This window comes from Oryzias latipes, chromosome 4, assembly GCF_002234675.1.
Source record: "Oryzias latipes chromosome 4, ASM223467v1".
NCBI classification, from domain to species: Eukaryota; Metazoa; Chordata; class Actinopteri; order Beloniformes; family Adrianichthyidae; genus Oryzias; species Oryzias latipes.
Genome location: NC_019862.2, coordinates 32042464 through 32062841, shown reverse-complemented (window position 1 = coordinate 32062841; position 20378 = coordinate 32042464). Strand labels below are relative to the sequence as shown.

Genomic DNA, 20378 nt, shown 5'->3' with positions numbered 1-20378 from the left:
GATTTTGGCTTACACATCAGTGTAATCGTTTTGCTGCAGGTTTTTTTTCATCATAAAGAACTACACCTCATTACTATTTTTTTCTGATCCAGCACCTGAATCCACTGCTTTGTTCTCAAAAGACGTGTCTTTTTAATTCAGGGTCTGACTAAAAAATACATTTGCTATACAGTACCACTGACTGTGCCTCATACATTCAGATCTAACTCAATTCACACCTATCCTCTGCTCTCACACCAAACATCTATTTTCTGACTCAGTGAAAAGTAGAAGTCTGGACCGATGACTAGAGACTGACATCCGACAAACATGCAGGATTTCAGTGTCTGTAACGGTCCTTGATTCTGGATCATCCATCTCATTTTTAGTTGAAGCGTTTTATTTAAGTGCTGCACGGTGGGGCAGTGGTTAGCGCTCTTGCCTCACAGCGAGAAAGCCCTGGTTCAAGTCTCAGCTGGGGGACCAGAAAAAGAACACCAATGGATTTAGCATGTTCTGCCCGTGTGTTGTGCATGTGTGGGTTTACTCTGAAGAAAAACATGCTTCATAGGTTAATGGGTCACTATAAATTGTCCCTATAGGTGTGCATGGGTGTGTGATTGTGGCCCTGAGACAGACTGGCAACCTGTCCAGGGTGTCCCCTGCCTTTGCCCACAAGTGACCGCGATAGGCTCCAGCAGCCCCGTCACCCCGAAAGGGATAAACAATAGAAGATAAATGAATGAACTTTTTATTTATGCATGCTGGAGGCTGTTTCCTGATTCCTGATGAGAATTCATGTATTCCTGTGTGCCTCTATGGATGTCCAATCAAGAACCTTTCAACTGTTTAAAATTTAAACTATATTATTTAAACTATTTGGAATGCTTTAAAAATAGATCAATAGCTGATTGAAGAGGCCTTTAAGGTTACCTTGAGTTTCTCTTCTTTTGTTTTTTTAAGGTATAAAGCACCCAAAAACTTGAACTCAATACAAAAAACAATTCAACTCCAAAATCTCACATCTACGTCTCAGTTTGATGCCAGTATGAAGGACCTGGAAATAAAATCAATAACCTGGAGCTGTTTTTAACCTGTTAATGTTTTTAAATTTGTATGAAATGTCTGAGTGTCACTTTTTTGTCTCTTGGCCAGGACTCCCTTGGAAAAGAGATTGATCTATGGATCTCAGTGGGATTTTTCTGGTTGAATAAAAGTAGATAAATAATAAATAACAGTTTGAATTATTAATGTACCTGTTGGTAGTGGGATTTGTGATTAAATTCTGATTAACTTGATGCAAGAAATGTTTACAACTTCACTAAATTTAGAGTTTGAAATCCTTAATTCACCATGTTTGCTGTTTTAAACAATGTGAGGCTGTAATCCCATTTTACAGTTCTTGTGCACACCTGCGTGTTCAGTGTGGCTGAACTTTGTCTGCAGCAGTACGATACTCCTTAACCCATGTCCTCCACTCCATTTGAGTACATGATCCTCACCACCATCATTGCCAACTGCATCGTCTTGGCGCTGGAGCAGCACCTTCCTGGGGAGGACAAAACCCCCATGTCCAAGAAGCTGGTGAGACGCCCGCCTTCAGCCTCCATGCTCCTCGTAGAGAGCGTGCATTCACATGCATCCATCTTTGTTGGCAGGAGAAAACGGAGCCTTACTTCATCGGGATGTTCTGCTTAGAAGCGGGGATAAAGATCATCGCTCTGGGCTTTGTGTTCCATAAAGGATCCTACCTCAGAAATGGCTGGAACGTCATGGACTTCATTGTGGTCCTCAGTGGGTGAGTTTGCACTGAGCATGTGTGAACGTCTGAAATGACACTTTGTGAAACAGGATTAGCTTCTTGAATGGAAGGGAGCAGGGATTCAGAGAGGTGCTTTAAGGACAGAACAGCCGTGTTTAGCTTCTCTTAATTGTTCTAGGTTCTTACAGTTATTTCTAGAAGGTTTTGTCGCTGATGTTTTGACAGCCTGCATCACTCTGTGCTGTGTCTTTGTTTTCTATTTTACTCTGGGACATTGTGTTCCTCCTAAAATCACAAAAGACACATTTTTAATGTAGATTACTAAAACCATTTTTTATTGGAGCCAACTTAAAAGCTTGTTAGCAAGCCTGATATTTATCGTAATAACTTTGTTATTACATAATGTTCTGTTTGTGGCGACTGAGTTTGTGTTAGATACTCAATCTGTTCTGACAAACTCATCTTTATTCACTGGTTGACTAAATTAGAAATAGTGTCCCTTAAGACAAACGGAAACACAGCAGGATTAGAGGTGTAGCTATCGCAATTAACAGAACATTTGAGCTTTGAAAGACAAAGTAGAAGATGCGTTTGCCACCTTTTTAGTTTTAAATACACCAGAATGGGTTTCCATGAGCACGTTATTATAGTTTTATTCATTGTTTCTTAACAGTAAAACAAAATGGAGGGAATTTCCCAACTTGTTCGTAAAAAGAGATGGAAACTGGATTGGATTTAAAATATCAAGAAAATAAAAATGTTTCAATGTATTTAAAGAACAAGAGATTTTATATAATGAGAACAAAGTGTATGCAGAGAAGTGCTGTGTGTATGGAAGTGGCTAACAGGGAATCATGTGCTCAATCTGAATCTGTCTGGTCTGAGCTGTTTCCAAACGTTTTCCAAAACTCTTGTTTTATTTTAGCAGCACTAAAATCTGTCAAAAATAGTCAGGTGGAGCAGATTTAAACGGCTGTAGAAGCATTTTGTGGGATTTACAGCCACTTTTCAGCCAGTCCTCTGTCAGGTCCAGCAGCAGCTTGGGAATTGCACCGGAGAACGGTCTAGTCTGTATCGTTGGACTCTTATCTGTAGGGATGGGAATAGAAGCCCCATGAAGCCTCATTGGGGTTCTTGTAACTGTGCCGGAAAAATGAACCAACCATTCAGGGCTTTGAAACCACGCAGAACAGCGGCATCTGGTGGCGGACTGGAAGTTTATAAACATATGTTTCAACTACGCTCCTTGTAACACTTCAATGTGGACAATGATGACAAAACTCAAAACAAAACAATGTTGTTAATGATGATTAGATAAAAAAAGCAACTTTAATAAAACATTTGATGTTTTCTGTGAGAGGTGCTTGACACTACAAAATACACATCACATGAAGAAAATAAACGCAAAAAAAACCCAAAAATCATAGAAGACGGTTCTTGAACTCAGGACCTCTGGGTGCTAGCCCTGCAGACTGCTCCGCTGAGCCATCACTACTGATACTACTATGATCCGCCATGATACATTGATTGAACTATTTCTTTCACTCTCACTCGCAACTGCCCTTACGGGTGCATGCAGGCTGTCTGCGGGTAAGATGGCGCCCAGACATCATTAGCCGAAAGCGGAAATTCCACACGTTTTCAGAACGGTAGCACCTTTTATTAAAACGTTTTTGCGTGAGTGAGCGGTAAATGTTACGGTCTCCAGTACAAAAAAGTTTTACTGTGTAAGAATGAGCTTTAAATGGGGCAAAAAACATTTTTATTCCTTACAAAATGTGGATTTGCAAAACTGCTAAGACTTCCGGTTCTGGCTAATAATGAGTGGGCGCCACCTTGTTGTCAGAAAAAATGGTCAAACCTGAATGGGGCACACAAGTGACCCGCACAAAATATGAAGGTCGTGAGGCCGTAGTGCAAAAATATTCATGCTCATTATTTTCTATGGGCATGCTACAGATGACAGGTCATAGCACACACTCATTCTGGATGAACACGTAAGAGTAAGTGAGTAGGTGAGACGCAGGTGTGTCATACAGATTTTTCATTTTCTGACCCCTCCCCTACACACTGCACACAGTGTTACACATACAGGGAGACGGCTGGATCCATGTTTTTTTATATGTATATATACATATTTTAACCTGTGAAACACCTTGTGGCTTTTGTCTGTGAAAGGTGCTATACAAATAAAATGTACTTACTTACTTACAAGTGCAGCAGGTTTATTAGCTCAGCTTAAAGTCCATAAAGATAATTCAGGGTCAGGCAGGCAGGGGTCGATAACAGGCATGAGAGCATCAGAGAAGAGACAGGGGTAATCAGGATTGAGGCCAGAGTCGGGGCAGGCGGCAGGCAAACAGAGTCAGAAACCGGGTCAGAACACAGAAGATCAGATCCAGATATGAGGCTCGGTAAGGAAGGCAGAGTGGCACCAACAATACTTCACGCTGAGTGAGGCTCAGTGCAGAGCTTAAGTATGCTGTGGTTGATTCAGTGACTGAGAGTCAGGTGTGCGGCCTCCAGGAAGTGTGCGCTGGGGTTGCTGGGAGATGTAGTACTTTCAGTACTCCGGAGACTTCTCCCGCCGGTGACCAGAGGGGGAGACAGAGTTTTGACTTCTGACAGTCAGGAGATTGTTAGTACTGTGAAATTAGTGTGTGGACATCCTTGGTATCATCTCAGCACACCGTGCGTGCAGCATCCGTGCGTGGTTAGTAAAGGGCCAGTTCTTTGCTGTGCATTTATCAAGCAAAGCAATAATTGCAGCTGTTGGCTAATTCTGCTGTTCTGTCTTCTAAATGCACAGTAGGCATTGTTTGTGTGAGTGAGGGTGCTTGAACAAACACTCAGTCTGTAGCTGAGGACCGTGAGGTAAACCTCTGCGTGTTCGTTGATGAGGAAGAAAGTGACCACAAAGCCTGAATGGAATTCAGTCCTTTTAGTAAAACGTTGGATCAGAGTCGACAGAGAACTGTGGGTCTTCACCATGATAGACTGGGACCCGTAAAACGGATTCCACAAATATAGACCCCATGTGTGGCTTCAGGACAGGAGAGACCCCCCAGAGGCAATAACACCATATATGGTCATCTTTACGTGCTTCTGCTCCTGCCAACAAGGTAATTTATAGCTTTGTTTCTCAGTGAAAAAGTACTGATTAAGGCTTCGAAGCACACCCTAACCAGCTTCAACTATGTAAAAATGCCTTAAGCCATATAAAATAAAAGTATGAAAAGTAACCTAGTAAAGAAGCCTTTATGTAACACAGTGTAAAAGTATTAAAAAGTCTTCATTTAGTATAAAATAACTCCTCCTTTTAAGAGTCCTGTGCGTTTTGTAAGTCTGGGGTTGTAAATGTTTCAGATCAGTTGTAATTCTGAGGGAAGGAACTTCACTGTTGCATCAAAGTTGGTAATTATTCTGATGAAAGTTCATTAGAGAGGCGTTTCTGAAGGATAACACCCCCCATTCATTACAGGTTGACGCCACTCATTCGAACACAAACACAAATGTTCACAAATAAAACATTTGTGTTTGTGTTACAGAAACTATGTCAAACTATCAACTGAATGAACTCAGTAGGGTGGGATTATATAAACTCACTTCTTCCTGCTCCTTTTCAATCAATAAATCAAGCTCTACTTGACTTTAGTTAATGATCACTGTTTTTAATCAAGCAAACGTGATTTAAGTGTTTTTTCTGTTTTTTTAATCTATGCATTTTGTATTTCTGTAATGAGTTTGATAAATATGTGTAAATTCTTTATTACTTTGACTACAATGCTTGAAATAAATTAAATCAAATCAAAATATTGATCGGTTCACATTCGTACAGGGCAGCAGAATTCTGCATGATGGATTATATTGATGAGCTGAACTCAGGCTCCCTAATGATGGTGCTCTGTCTGCAGAGAGGAGGCAGAACAAAGGAGGAGTAATGGTTAATAATAAGTCTGCTGTTCTTCTGACCAACTGATTCGACAGTCAAGCACATTGGAGACAATGTTAAGCCAAAGTGAGCAGCTCAGGTGAAATAATAATCCACAGAAAGGTGTGAATCTGCTTCCAACCTAACAGGAAGGAAGCTGAGAAGAAGATCTTTGAGCTTTTTTAAGTCTTTTATTCATTTGCTGTAATGTTTTCTTCTTAGTATTCTTTTGTCACCTCATGAGAAGCTGTTCACCTTAATGTCCTTTAGCATCAATATTTTCCATAATTTCTTTTTACATTTTTCTGTATTTGTTTCACATTGTAACACAAAGACACGCCAGCATCTGTTCCACTCTTGTCGCGTTATTGCAGCCATCGGATGCTCAGAGACCTGCCTGACCTGGATGAAGACGCCTTCCAGCTTTGATTGTATTAATATTCAGCATGATGAAGTGAGACGCTCTCTAAATTATTATTCTGGCCAAAGCAAAGACAGAACAGTCCACTCAGTCTCTTTTTCTTCTTTGCAGACTTTATTAACCTCTTGCACAGGCTGAGACATTCTCTCACCATCACCGGTGGTTTCCTACTTTATTAGACTGAGTTCATATTATGGCCTCAGCTCAGACATGATCAGTTGAGTCACTGCTGTCTGTCGGTTTGTAATGATGGAAGTTTTGTTTTATTCCAAAACGAATGAGGCCTCCCATTCATTAATATCTGCCTTTTAGTCTTATTCTCTTTTGCCACATCATGCAGTCTATAACCATCCATCCATCTTCCAGTCCAGCTTCCTCCTGTGCATGCAGGGTTGCTGGAGTTGTTGGATTCCATCCCAGCTGTTTTAGGGCAAAGATTGGGTTCACCCTGGACATCTCACCAGGTCATCATAGGGCCTCTGCCGACAGACAACACGCACTGAGGGTCAAAGCAGCATTCACAATCGACTCATTGTATGGATGGCCTTCGCAGATTCGGACATTTGAAAATGTTTAAATAAACATTTAAACAAAAGTTTAAATAAAAAAAATGTTGTGCAGCCCTTTTTCAAAAGGGGAGAGATGAAAACACAACCATTCCGTCGTTCTCCGCTCTCTCTCTCTGGCCCCAAAGCAGAAAAGCTTTTTTATTGTCCAATGAGGCAACATGTAAACATGTAAAATACATCACTGGACTCTGTGTCTTTACGTGACAGACATGTTTGCGCCAGTCAAAGATGCAAGTCTGGTCTGCATTCCACCGGTGTCTCTGTTCCCTCAACAGAAAACAGAGACCAGGGGTCACAGACAGGCCTGCTGCTGACCTCTGCACATCTTATCTGGTAATACATGCAGGTTTCACTGTTCACTCTGCAGCAAGCAAGCATTTTCATGCATATATATGGAATCAAATGAACGTAGTAAATGAAGCATGTTTTTGAACTTTTGGGGGACCAGATGGGCCGAAAACCAAACATTCACTTGGAGAATATTTAGGGCAGAGGTGGGCACTGAGGGCCTCATTCCTGCATGTTTTCCAGTATACCCTGCTCTGGCATGTTCTGATTGGCTGGACACACCTGAACCAGGTAATCAGCCATAAGTAGGGCAAGACTATCTGGAAATCATGCAGACACGCCGACCCTCGAGGCCTGGAATTGCCCACCCCTGATTTAGGGCGTATTCAGACTGGAAAAGTCTGCTGGCCGGGACAGAGTCTGCTCAATTTGGTCCGGATCGAGTCCTGATCTGTGGTCTGTGTTCAAACTGCCGTCAGGCGGATGTTCCTGTTTGGAACCACACAACACCTTTAACTAAAGATCTCCTCAGTCATTGGCCAGGAATAATAAGGGTGGGACAAAGCAACAAGAGAAAGAATTATGAATAATGGAAGTCCTGCACTTTGAAGTCCTTGATGGGATAGTTCACTTATTCAAAATTTATGTTTTGATGACCAATTTTGAACGTCTGTACTACACTTTTTACTTTTGTATGGCTGAGCCGTGCTGCAAGGCGGTTACAGAGGAGATGGTGGCCGAAAAGGCACGTTGATAAGCATTTATAAGAAATAGATTGTTGGGAAAACAGTAAGAAGCAATGTGGGTCACGTTAAAAGTAGTTTAAATGAGCCTTTGTTCATCTGACCACATTTTAATGTGTTGTTTTGTCTCATCATTGCTGTGCCACTATTCACATCATGTGACGACCGGCTACTGTGGCCATTTTGATTCAGTTGCTCTGCTTCGAGAAAGGAGTATATTCAGACTGAGGAAACTCAGAGCGATCCGGAGCTCAGTCTGGTTGGAAACGAACCGAGACACTCAACCAAAACGTCTGAATACAGCCTCAAACTCACACAGTAAGGACCCAGCTGGGATTTGAACCAGCACCTTCTTCCAGGTTCCACTTCCAGTAATCGTCTGGCTGGGACAAATCCTTTTCTTGATGTTTGTTTTTAGTGACCAATAATAATGCCACAAAAACAAAAACAATCCTCCATAAGAAAACAAACCTGGTAGAGGGAAACTTTGACACAGAGGCCAAGCTTCCCTTTTAGACATTGCGAGCACCTCCCATCCATCCATCCATACATCTTTAGAACGCGCTGCATCCCTTTCGGGGTCACGGAGTTCCTGGAGCCAACCCAGGTACTGTTGGGCAAAGGCGGGAAACACACTGAATTGGTCCCAGCCTGTTGCAGGGACACACTCACATCTAAGGATAGTTCAGAGACACCAATCAACCTATGAATCCTGTTTGGAAGCTGGAGTCCTCGGAGAAAACCACACATGCAGGGGGAGAAACTTCACACAGAAAGAACTAGATGTCATGGTTTGGGTTTCCTTGTATTGGCTTTTGTTTCTGTCATGTTTGAGTTCTGTTTCCTGTTTTATTTTGAAGGTTTCCTGCATGTCATGGTTTTGAGTTTTACTTCCCTGGTTTCAATCTCTCCCGATCTTTGTCACCTGTGTCTTGTCCGTCCTGTCTGTATACAACTCTTGTCTCTGCTTCCTCTGGTTCATTACCGTCTCTACCCTGACTGTCTTCTGCCATGTTTTCTTGTTTAGGCCACAGTAAGTTTAGTTTTGTTTTCCTGCTCTGCAGCGCCTTATGTTAGTTTAATAAACCCCTTGGCCTGGAACCGTGTGCCTCCCGTCTCTGCATTTTGGGTCCTTCATGCTCACCAGCCCTCCCTACCTGACACTAGGGCCCTCTCCCTGTGAGGCAAGAGCGCTAACCACTGCACCAGTGTGCAGCCTTTGTGTGTGCCAACTGATGCAAAAAGTCCCACAACTGTGATTGTATTTTCTCCCACTTTTTATTCCATCTGTTGAAGTACAATCCCTCATTTTCTCAGTAGACGGGGCACTAAAATGTTTGCTAGTTTGACTGGTAATTGGATGCATGTGGCTCCGGTGACTCCTTCTGACTCGGCCCCCGTCGTGTGTGTTGATGGTTGCCTTGGTGTTTTCCTGAAGGCCTGACAAAGTGAGTCGTTGGGAGACGTGAACAAATACACAACCCATCCTCAAAGGCTGTTTTGTGATGCTGAGGACCGTGTTATTGATATTCAAATAGAGGGACCGTGGGTTTTCTGGGGTCATCACACATTGTGTTCAGTAGCGTGTTGCAGTGACAGCAGAGTAAAGCTGTGATGTTGAGGCAAAGAGTAAAACTCAAAGAAGAGCTTTTCAAAATAAAAAAGAATCATTGAGCTTGAAAAAAGAGGATAGTGTGGCATTATCGCATGTGCTAATTGTCACCTTGGTTGGGTTTATTGGCTGGCAAGGCCTACATTAGACTGGCAACAGTTGACGGAGGGCAACACCCACCGAGGGTTGGTGTCACAGCTTAGTGCCAGACGCACAGAGGGAGGTGGCAGGGATGGAGTTAGTGCAAAGGAGAGCTGATGAGAATGAAAGTGGTTAGTCTGAGGCAACAGCTCTTCCTCTGTAGCCAAAAGCAGCATCACTCCCAGCAGGATTCATACCCACGTTCTTTGTTATGTTAATATTTGCGGTGATAAATCAGATGAGCACATGCGAGCTGAAAAGATATTTTAATAAGGAGACATCTTAGGACGTAATGATTTTGTCGCTGATGCAGAAAGATTTGTAGAACAAATAAGTCCATAAATCTGTGGCGGTTAGGGTTTGGGCCAATGCTTGTAAAGCATAAACGTAACCACACATGGGTGATCTAGCTAACACGGAGGATCTGCACCCATAGACTCCTGAGCCACATGCGGCTCTTTACGGCTCTACGGAAGAAGTATGAATATACCACGCAACAAACACATGATTATTGTGCTGTTTACATGCAATTTATTAGTGATTGGTGTGTCAATTATAGTGATTTGAATCTGATATGTGCGCCGGACACATGATGCAAAAGTTATACGTTGGTGGTTCATGCATGAAAAGTCAGTTAGACATATGTAGAACAATTGTGGAAAGACAAATTCGTGCATGCATGTCACAAGAATCACGCACAATTGCCTAAGATTTACAGGATAAGTGCGTATAAACTGTGTAAAATATGCATAAAATGCTAACAGTATGAATACTGAGGCAAGGCAAGTTTATTAGTACAGAACAATTCATACAGAAAGTAATTCAAAGAGCTTCACGAAACAGGAAAATGCATTAAAATCACATAACAGTGCAAAAACTGAAAACATACATACATAATCATAAAATTTACTTTTAAGGAAAGGAAAGAGAAAAGAAGATGAACAGAGGTGTTGATGAAGACCCTTCAGTTAGAACAGTTTTGTCGTGTATGTTTACATTTTTAAACTGAAGTGATCTTACATGAGTAAAACTTAACTATTTTTTTTTTTTTTACTGCTGCTTTCAAGAGCTTTACCATTCCTCCAAAAGGAACAGACAACCGACCACAATTATGGTCAAAGGTTTGATCTGTTGTCAGAGTGGTTTGATAATAGAATAAGTTTGCCAGTCAGGATGTATTTTATTTTGAAGGACCTTGGATGTGCTGCTATCAAAATGAATATTATAGAAATATAACACTGTTAGAATTCAAATGTTGTAAATATTAAAGAACTGCATTTTATAAATAAATGAGTTCATGGCCACAAAAAAACAGAAATAAAGTGTATTTTTCTAAACAGCAACTCTGCGGTTTTTGCTCAGTAAGAAACTGGACCTGATGGCTCTTTTAGTGTTAAAGGTTGATGACTCCTGGCCTAGACGGGGTGGAGAAGTGCCAATTATAAACACAATTATTATTGGCCAAGACAAAAAGGCATGTAGCTGTTAGTCCAGAAGGAAGGTGTATGGATGAGCGGTGTGTAGAGCAAAATAACACGCCACTGTTGCTGGAGTAGGGTAGATCTTCCTTATTTAAATTGTGCCAAAGCTTCAAAGTTCTTTTTTTTTCTACTGAAGAGACGGTGATAATCCAGCTGCGTCTGCATCCAGGTGTCAGACGGAGGTGGATTGCTTTTGTGGCTCCTCTCCGTATCCAAATAATCTTCTTATGTGATCACTTCCTTGGGGAAGGAAGTTCACCTACAGATGCTGGGAGCACAGAAAAACAAACTAATGAAAGAGGCTTCAGTTTCAGATCGAAGCGTGTTTATAGAAAGAAACTTCAGCACAAAAGCTGCGAGTCTTCTTCAACTTTTATCCTGACATTAAACATTTTTAGTTTACCAGTAATTGAAATAACTTACAGATTCATGAAATAAGGCCTTCCACAACACAGTTGCTCATCATAATCTGTTGCTTAAATATTATAAGCCTGTGAATGCAAACAAGCAGGTAGATTCAATACTTTTAGATGGAAGTCAAATAAAATCAGAGTAATCAGACATGTTGTAGATTTATTTAGGATTTTATTATTATTTTTCTCTTAACAGAAAAATAACAACAATTTGTTCAATTTTTTAAATTAAATACATTTATTTTAAACTACCTAAAAGTCATTCATCCTGGTGGATTCCATCATAGTAGTAAGTTTAAAGGTCGTCATTTTTAAAGTTCAAGACGTCTCACCTCTCATCTCATCAAACAGGAAGCAGAAAACATGATTCTGATCAAGGATGACTAGTGAACAGAATCTCAAACAGGATGAAGATCTTAAAGCTGTAAGATTTCCGACAGGAAGCCACTTGTTGCCCTGCATGCGGCTTAAGAGCTGTCTGCAGTGAACGTGATCACGTGTTGTAAAGGGCTTCCAGCCTCTTAGCGTGTTCTGCATGGCACGCAGTAAAGCTCTCAAGAAACCAGACATTTTGTAGTTGCTTTAATGTAACAATCTCTAAAAAAGCCTGCTGGCTATAGATTTCTGTCCTTAAAATATGGAGCCAAAATTGTAAAAACATACATTTATGGGATGTTAAGTGGAGATAAATGCATGGAATTTGCCTGCTATAATATATGGAATAAATATATTTTGCGTCCAAAAACGTGCTTCATGTGCTTCATATGATAATTGGTTGTTCTAAATTGTCCGTAGGTGTGAATGGGTGTGTGTGATTGTGGGCCTGCGTCAGACTGGCGACCTGTCCAGGATGCCCACGAGTGGCCGGGATAGGCTCCAGCAGCCCTGTGACCCAAAAAGGGAACCTTAAAGGGAACAAGATGAACGGATGGATTTTTAGCTATACATTTTTTTAAATCAAATTACATTAACAAAACAAACACATGATGCATTTCCTAAAATCAGGTATGGAACACATTTCAAATTGGTAATGCAGTTGGCTGAAGTTTCTTCCCAAAGTTATGTGAGTCACAGAAGTTTAGCTTTGTTTGTTACATCGTTTTGTTCTGCATTTTGGTTCATTATTGTCATCCAATCCCAAATATGGACTCTTTTAGCTCAGTCCTGAAAAAGGTCTCCAAACATTTGTGTGACTTTAAACATTTACAGTGGGTGTGGTTGACTCCAAAGGTGTAGTGATTTGTAGAGTATAGGTGCTAAACAATCTTCATGTTATTTTCTTAGCAGTTTTTCCAGATATGAAAATCTTTTTGGGCTTTAACCCTTGTGCTATCTTAGCTGACCCCCCCCTTCCATTGACGTGTTCTCCCTACCATGACAAAGGTGGATAAAGGTGGAAAGATTTCATGTAATCCATGGACACCAGTGAAGATCACAAATCATTGAAGAAAAAAGGTTCAGAGCTCTGTCTAGTGGGTCTAGATGACCCCACTCCCAACGTAAAATGCCTAGGATTGAACAAGGGTTAAGTATGTTGTGCTCCAAGGCCTTTCCGTGTGTTGCAGCATGCTCTGTGTGCGGCAGAAGGAGACTCCTTAAGACGTTACAGGTTTCGCTCCTGAGCTTGTTGTTGAATGAGGACTGTTGGCGTCCAAACAACCATCAGCCTCGCTGTCTCGGGTGGGTGAGAGCCAAACATCTCATAGTTTGCTGAGCATGAAGCAGCCTTCCAGGCTGGGATTGACTGGAGAAGTGAGAGGCTGTTCTGTCACCTCTTAACCTGCTCAACCTGTCCGCTGCTCCACTTGGACCTTCAATTTTATTTCTTTGCTTTCTGCAACCAAATGTGTTAAATAAAGCTTCAGTTGTTATCTAAAAAATATTTTAGTGAATGAAAATGTAATTGTGGTAAGAATAATGAGTCATTAAGGAATTCTTAAGGGAAATTTAATTTGCTTATTAGATGAATTTTTGTTTTTCTTTAACTTTTTTGAAGCGTTGGCAAAAATAGGAGCTGATAAAAGACCACAGAAAACAGTTTTAAGGAAAAATCCCCAACCAGGGGTCAGTTCACGGAGGACAGGTGCCTCCGTAAAGTCTTCAAACCATTATTATTTACAAAGGCAACACATTTTACATAAATTATTAGTTCTTTAATCTTGTATTTTGTTTTGTTTTACAAAAAGCAGGGTGCACTTACCCTGATCTGGGTAAATACTGGGTATTAATTAGACTGCTTTTGTTCTTAGCTGTGAAAACAAAACGTGTGAAATAAAAGAATTGTGATAGATAATTCATCACATTTAAGGCTGTTGTGTTCGTTCCTCAAGTTGCGTTGCTGTTTTCTTTCCTCCAGCCAAGTTCTGCACATGTTAGGTTTAGTTGCGCTTCTCAAATGTTGTCTCTGTGAAGCTGTTAGGGTGTGAAGAAACTGTCACTGTACCGAAAGCAGCCTGTCTGTTCTGTCTGTGCGTGGGTGGGAGACTTAGCATGTCCTCCTGTTGGTGTGCATGTTGCAGATTCACCCACACGTATACATCCAATGTGCCACTACTGCATGTCATCGGCCAATAACACCTTATGTCTTCTTGGCCTCCGTGCATCTGTTAGGACCCAGCAAGTCCCTTTTTTTTCTCTCTTTCTTCTGTCGCGCACAAACATGCACATAAAAAGCAGACTCACGCTTCCATCTGTTTCTGATCAATTGATGAGTTCAGACTCAACAGGGGTAGAAATGTCCCCCTGAGCCGTTTCCATGGTGACTGAGGACCCTTCCTCAGGTCAGGCTGTCACTGACTGGTCTGTGAGTTTCTGGTGTCCACGTCTCCGTTAGTTAAAACCCACACTGATCTGTCTTTTTTTCCCCTAGCCTGTTGGGAAAATATTCAATAAACATTTTGCATTTGTGTGTTTAATAACTCCAAGACAGAAAAATAGAAAACAGTGAGTTAAATTTGTCAGTCATGGAGCGGTGACTTTCACGAAACATCTTCAGCAAGGGGGCAAGTAGTTGTCTAAGCCTCCGCTGTCTGAGTGGCTTCTACAGGGTGGTAACGCCAATAAAAGCCACGGCTCGAGTTCATTTATCGTGGAACTCTACTAGTAATAGTTACCAACACTGAGGGAAAGTCAGGAACACTTCTCAATTATGACCTGGCAGTTTCCCTTCAAATCCAATCAAGGCAACGCCTTTGAGAAAATTGAATTCTGTGCAGGAAGCTGATTAGTTTTCGCCTACTTTTCTCTCCCCAACGGGCCCTAATAAAAAAAACTGTTTTGGTAGAATACACAGCGATTGCAGCATTCTGAGAGATGAAATGATTGTTGGATCTTTTCAGCGTCAGGTTGAAATCGTGATTCAGAGTCGGGCAGCGATGTAGGAGGGGCGGCGTGATGAGCATCATTCTCAGAACAATGACCAAAGTGGGCATCATTTGGGGTTCAGGATGAAAACTCTGTTATTTCATAGCAGAAAAAAACATCTTAGCGTGTTTGTAAAACTAGTCTCTCTATCAAAATTCAACCTGAAAAACTTTTTGAAACACAATGTCAAAGGCTTTGAGCCTTTTTTATAAGAATGTTTTTGAAAACAATACAGATCCTCCAACAGTTGTTGTTACCAGAAGTCTTTTTAAGGTCCGGGGGTCGGGTCCGGTGCCTGGGTGGGGCGGGCTGGGGCGCTGCGTGGTCCTCTGGGCTTGGGTGTGGGGGTGCGTGGTGGGGGGGTGGGGGGTGGTCTGGCTTGGCTTGGGGTTTGGTCCCTTTGCCTGTGCTGGGGGGGGTTGGCGGGGGGCCCTGCTCGGGGGGGGGGGGGGGGGGTGCCTAGCGGCGCTGGATGGGCTGCCCGTCTACACCTGGGGCTGGGATCGGCCCTTCCCTGGCTCTGGGACAGGACGGGACAACCCTCTTGGGGCCCCCGGTCGCTCTGGGTGTCATCCGCCTCGGCTGCGGGGTCTGGGGTGGTGTGGGGTGGGGGGCTTGTCGGCCCTGTCCTGTGGGGGGGCGTTCTGGGGGGGAGGGGGGCCCACTATTGGTATTGTTGGCTCCTCTCTCTCTGTGTGGGGTGGGTGGTGCTGGGCCTGGGGTGTCGGCGCCTCCGGGGGTGGGGCCCCTGGGCTGGGTGGGCTGGGGGACGGCTGTTTGACCACCGGGGGACAGTCTACCAGCTATCCCCAACTTACCCCCTTCCTCATATAACCTCATATTAGGGTGAGGGGGTGGGGGGTTTAGCCTGCGATGCGCCTTGGGGGGGGGGGGGGGTTACTTGGCAGTGGCCCCCCTCCTATGGTTGCCGTATGGAGTGGGCCCCCCCTCTTTCGGTTTTATTTGCACCTTAGACATGTAGGGCCCTTGGTAGGGGGGGTGCTTGGACATCACTGCCAGTAAGCAGCAGATGTCCTCTTAGCACCCTACCCGCCAATTTTAACCGCACCTTAGACATTTAGGGCCCCTTGGTGGGGAGGGTGAGGGGACATCACTGTGAGTAATCAGGAGATGTCCCCTCAGTGCCCTACCCGCCAATTTTAACTGCACCCCCCTTAGTACACACACCCCTCCCCCCCAATATATACATTCCAACATAAACACACACACATGCACACACACACACCCTCTCAAACAAACACACACGCACACACATTTTATAAGGAAGGTGGGACCTAGGACCATCTGTCCCCTACCCCTTCCCTGGTGGGGGGTACGGGCCCCTTGGCAACGGCGGCCGTGTCCCCTGGGTGCCGGCTTCCTGCGCCCGGCGGTGCTCTCTCCGCGCGGGGAGGGGGTTCACATTACAACTGAGCCGGGGGTGTTCGTGTCCCTGGGGGGTGGGTTCTGGTCCCTGCCCCTGAGCCCTGGGCCCCGCCAAATTTTCAACTGTGGCCCAGCCTGGTTGGGCCAAGTTTACAACAGCCCTTGTGGGCGCCCTTTTTTCCCCGGGGTATCCCCCCTCCTGGGCGGGGGCGGCGGGCCCCGGCCTTGCTCCTCCCTGGACCAACCGTGGGCCGGGTGGGTGGCTGCCTGGAGTGCGGAGCGGGTCTCCCTTGGGGGGTCTTGGCTTGTACCTGGGGTGGGGGCGGGGGGATGCCCGGAACTCGTTGGTGGTGATGGGGTGCTCGTCTGGGGCTGTGGGCGTCCTTCTCCGGTGGGGCCCTGCGTTGGGCTCTCCCGGCGCGGCGGGGGGGCTGCTCTCCTGGCTGGGCTGGGGCGGCGCTCTCTTTCCCTCTGAGCCTCCCTGCTCTCTGGCTCTGGGGGCCTCGCGACGGTCCTGCTGGCCTGGCCTGGGAGGCGGGCTTGGTCGCCCGGGGGGCGGTTGTTCCCTGCCGGCTGCCGTGTGGCGTTGGGGCATTCTGGCTGCCGCTGCTGCTGCTGCCGGGGTCTTGGGGTGGGGATGGCTGGGCACTCTCCCTCCTTCTTTTCACGTTCCACCATCCATTTTAGAAGAACATGAACACTCACCTGAGCACAGGTGTTAGCTCACCTTTGCACTAACAGTTTGCATGATTCAATGAAATATTTCACACTAGTTGGTTTTAAGGCATAAGTATGCGTGTGTTAACACTATCTGTTTTGTGTACATGTTGACATGTGAACATTTTTGCAGCTAGCAGGTGTGTTGATAACATTGGAGTGTGTGTGTGGACAGGCCCCGCCCTTTTTGTATTATATTTGAACCGTACCGTAAGGATAAACAACCAGTAAACTTGTTGTTTTATGCTGCTGCATTGTCTTATCCCCCCTCCCCTCCTATTATCACCCTCCTACCCCCCCCCCCCCCTCGCTCTCTAACGTCCCTCTCTTTTCTTCCCTTCTTTCCTTTTCCGTCCGGTCCAACACCCAAGATTTTCAAACATGATTGAAATTAATAAAGTTTGGCCTCAATTACAAAAGGGGTTTATTCAGACATAATAATAAAAAGTATTTTTAAGGTGAAACCAGAACTTCAAGTGGAGTTACTTTAACTATTTTATACCTCAGGATGACATTTATAACTACATAATAATCTCTTTAACCATTTTGAAGAAAAGTACGTTCAGGAGGGCTGCACGATATGATGAAAACTCGCGATTTCTGATATTAGTGATCAATATTGCGATGAAGATAGAACTTAGGATACAAAAACAAATAACAACATAAAAGGGCTCCATCCGATTGGTCAGCACTGTGAAAGGGTCAATCTGATTGGTCAAATGCATAAAGGGATTTATTTGATTCGTTAAACCTTTCAAGCTGTCATAAGATTGTTTTAGCACATTTAAGGTAACCATTAATCACAGTTTTTGTGGTCTTTTGCGACATGTGTATTGTACAGATGATATCATCATCAATGATAAATTTGTGATTCATTGTGGAGGCCTAGCGTTGAGGTTAATCAATTTATACATAAATCTGTGCAAATGTCTCCTCAAGAAAAAGCTTATGTGATGAATAATCAACTTTGATATCTTTTAAGTGTATTATTATGTTTATTACTCACAAAAGCCAACCTCAAAGCGGAATTTTGATCCATTCATGCATCTCTGTGGATTCACCTGAGTCCCAGGCCATCTAAATCCACCAAATGAGCGTGTTCTCGCATTGTGACGTAGACCAGTCGGGGACCGCCCCTTCCAGGAAGAGTCTGCGATACTGGGACGGCCCCCAGACTAACAGAGCCTCAGAGATCGAGTCGTCTTACTTCATAGAATGGAAAATTTGCTGTAAAATAAGTAGTATTTCTCCTTAGTGTGCGATATACTATCATGTATGTGGACATAGTTTACTCTGAAAAGCTAAGAACAGCATGATATAGGCTCTTTAAACAAACAGAGGCCACTTTTTCAGTTTGTAAATCCTTTTAGGAAGCTAAATTGAGCTGAAAGCTAAAATGTGTTTCAGAGTGAGGGCAAAAAAAAGAACAGAAAGGAGTAAAAAGGAGTAAAGAATGGTCTATCTGTTTTAAGCTGTACCGAGCTAAAACACACTCAGGTCTAAACCCAGTTCATATTCTGGGTGGAAGTTTGGACCTTTTTCACTAACAAAAGTAAGTCTGGCTCAACGGAGTGTGTCATGTAATTGATGGTTCCTGAAACGAGCACACAGCTTCCCGTGATCTGAAATCTTTTCCCCAAACGCAGTAATGACTAATTATTGTTTTTTGGATTATGGAGTGTTATCATCGCTTTGGAGCCTGACATGGATATGAAGCATAAGTCACAAAGTTCTCAGTATCACGGCTCGACAGCTGCCACAACAGATTTGTCTCGCAGCTGGGAGCTGTCGCCTCTGCGCCCAATGTCATTGTTATTCACTCATCATGCCTGACAATAGAACAGGGCATCATCAGTGTGACAGCTCGCTCTGACTAAAGGGACTTGATTAACTTGCACAAACACCAGACACCTGTCAGTTTTGCGCCGTCGATGGGATCAGTGAAGGACTCCTTAAAATGACTGCCTGCTGTTCGCTCAATCTACAGCAGTCAACATTGTGGCATCCAGTCAGAATTAAGATCAATTAGAAACCAGGTGAGGTGCGTGTGAACTAACATTTCACCTGTTTGCTCTTTATGTGGTGTAAAAGCTTCAAACTGTGCAGAGAAATCAACAATGATCCCTTATTTTTGTCTTTTTTGCATAAACAATAGCATCTGAAGTTTGCTTCACAATGATCAAAGGGTCGGCGGTTTGATCCCCGCTCCCCCCAGTCAACTGTCGCTGTGTGGCTCCACTGGTGTGAATGTGTGTGAATGTCCCAGTGATGGTCAGAGGGAGCGTAGGCGCCAACTGGCAGCCACGCCTCTACCATCACCAAGTATGAATGAGTGAATGAAGAATGGACACATTGGAAGAGCTTTGAGCGTCTGGAAAAGGACAGATAAATCTAGTCTATTAATATTATTATTATTTACTTAATGGTAAATGGTGTAAACTTATATGAGAGGCCAAAGCACTTTACAGGCCCAATCACCCTCGCACACACACATTCACACACTGATGGCGGCTCGACTGCCAAACACTAGCTCCAATGTGGGGTTTAGTGTCTTTCCCAAGGACACTTTATCACAGAGGCACGGGGATGGGAATCAAACCTGTGATCTTCCAATCAGATGGTGACCGCTCTCCCACCACAGCCCCTTAATCTATTACCTAAAATTCATTAGTCTGTTAAATCAGCTTAAAGAAATAGTGAAAGCTCAACGGTGGTTCGTGTGTGAGGGAGAGAAAAAGCTGCAGGGAGGAAATTCATTGTTTGCCAAATTGCTTATTTCTGCCAAATCGGCCACGTGTTTGCTTCCCTCAGATCCACCACATTGGTTCCAACCTTCACCTTCCTTTTTCTACCGAAGAGGGGAAGCCAATGTCAGGCTTTGCAGCAAACACAGAGAGGCGTGCAGCCTGTTCACTTTGGGAACGCCTCTAAAGTTCTTTCTTATTGTGTTTCTCACTCCACAGCTTATGCCTGCTGATACAACAGTGGAGGGGTTTTTCTGTCCAAACAGTCAATAAATCGCAAAAGGTTTGGAGTTTTGCACTGAAAACTATATTTTTAAATTTTTAAATAGTAGTTTGAGGAGCAAAGATTTAAGAACTCACTGCATCTTAGTTTAGTCTATTTTCCTTTATATTCCATAAAAGTTGAATTCAATTCAATTCAATTCAATTTATTTGTATAGCCCAAAATCACAACAACAGTCGTCTCGATGGGCTTCGAAGTAAAACATGAACTCAAAAGGATCATGAATACAAAGAGTTCAATAGAAAAATACTAAAATGAACTAACAAACTGACTAAGCTATACTGGCATCCCTGCCCTTAGACCCCCCTTCTCTGTAAGGAAAAACTCCTAAAAAAAAAATGGATTCCGGAAAAAACGAAGAAACCTCAGGGGTGCCCACATGAAGGAGGGATCCTCCCCCAGGACGGACAGGCGATTTACCTGTCATGCGTGATTTTTTGGGTTTATTTGTTTGATGAAGCACACTCAAACATTTAAACTCTTCAGTTTGATGCATTTTACTTTACTATTTCATTTAGTCGCAGAGACAAACTGCAGCGTTTAGG

At 43.5% G+C, this 20378-nt stretch overlaps 1 protein-coding gene across 2 annotated transcripts in view; it reads left to right on the top strand.

Moving 5' to 3' along the window:
* LOC101163316 (voltage-dependent R-type calcium channel subunit alpha-1E) overlaps positions 1-20378 on the top strand; it is a 117184-nt gene that overhangs the window by 45781 nt on the left and 51025 nt on the right. For both annotated transcript variants that reach the window (XM_023954611.1, XM_023954610.1), the window contains exons 4-5: positions 1458-1563; positions 1638-1777. In XM_023954611.1, coding sequence (XP_023810379.1) covers positions 1458-1563; positions 1638-1777 — 246 coding nt within the window. The remainder of the gene's footprint in view (positions 1-1457; positions 1564-1637; positions 1778-20378) is intronic.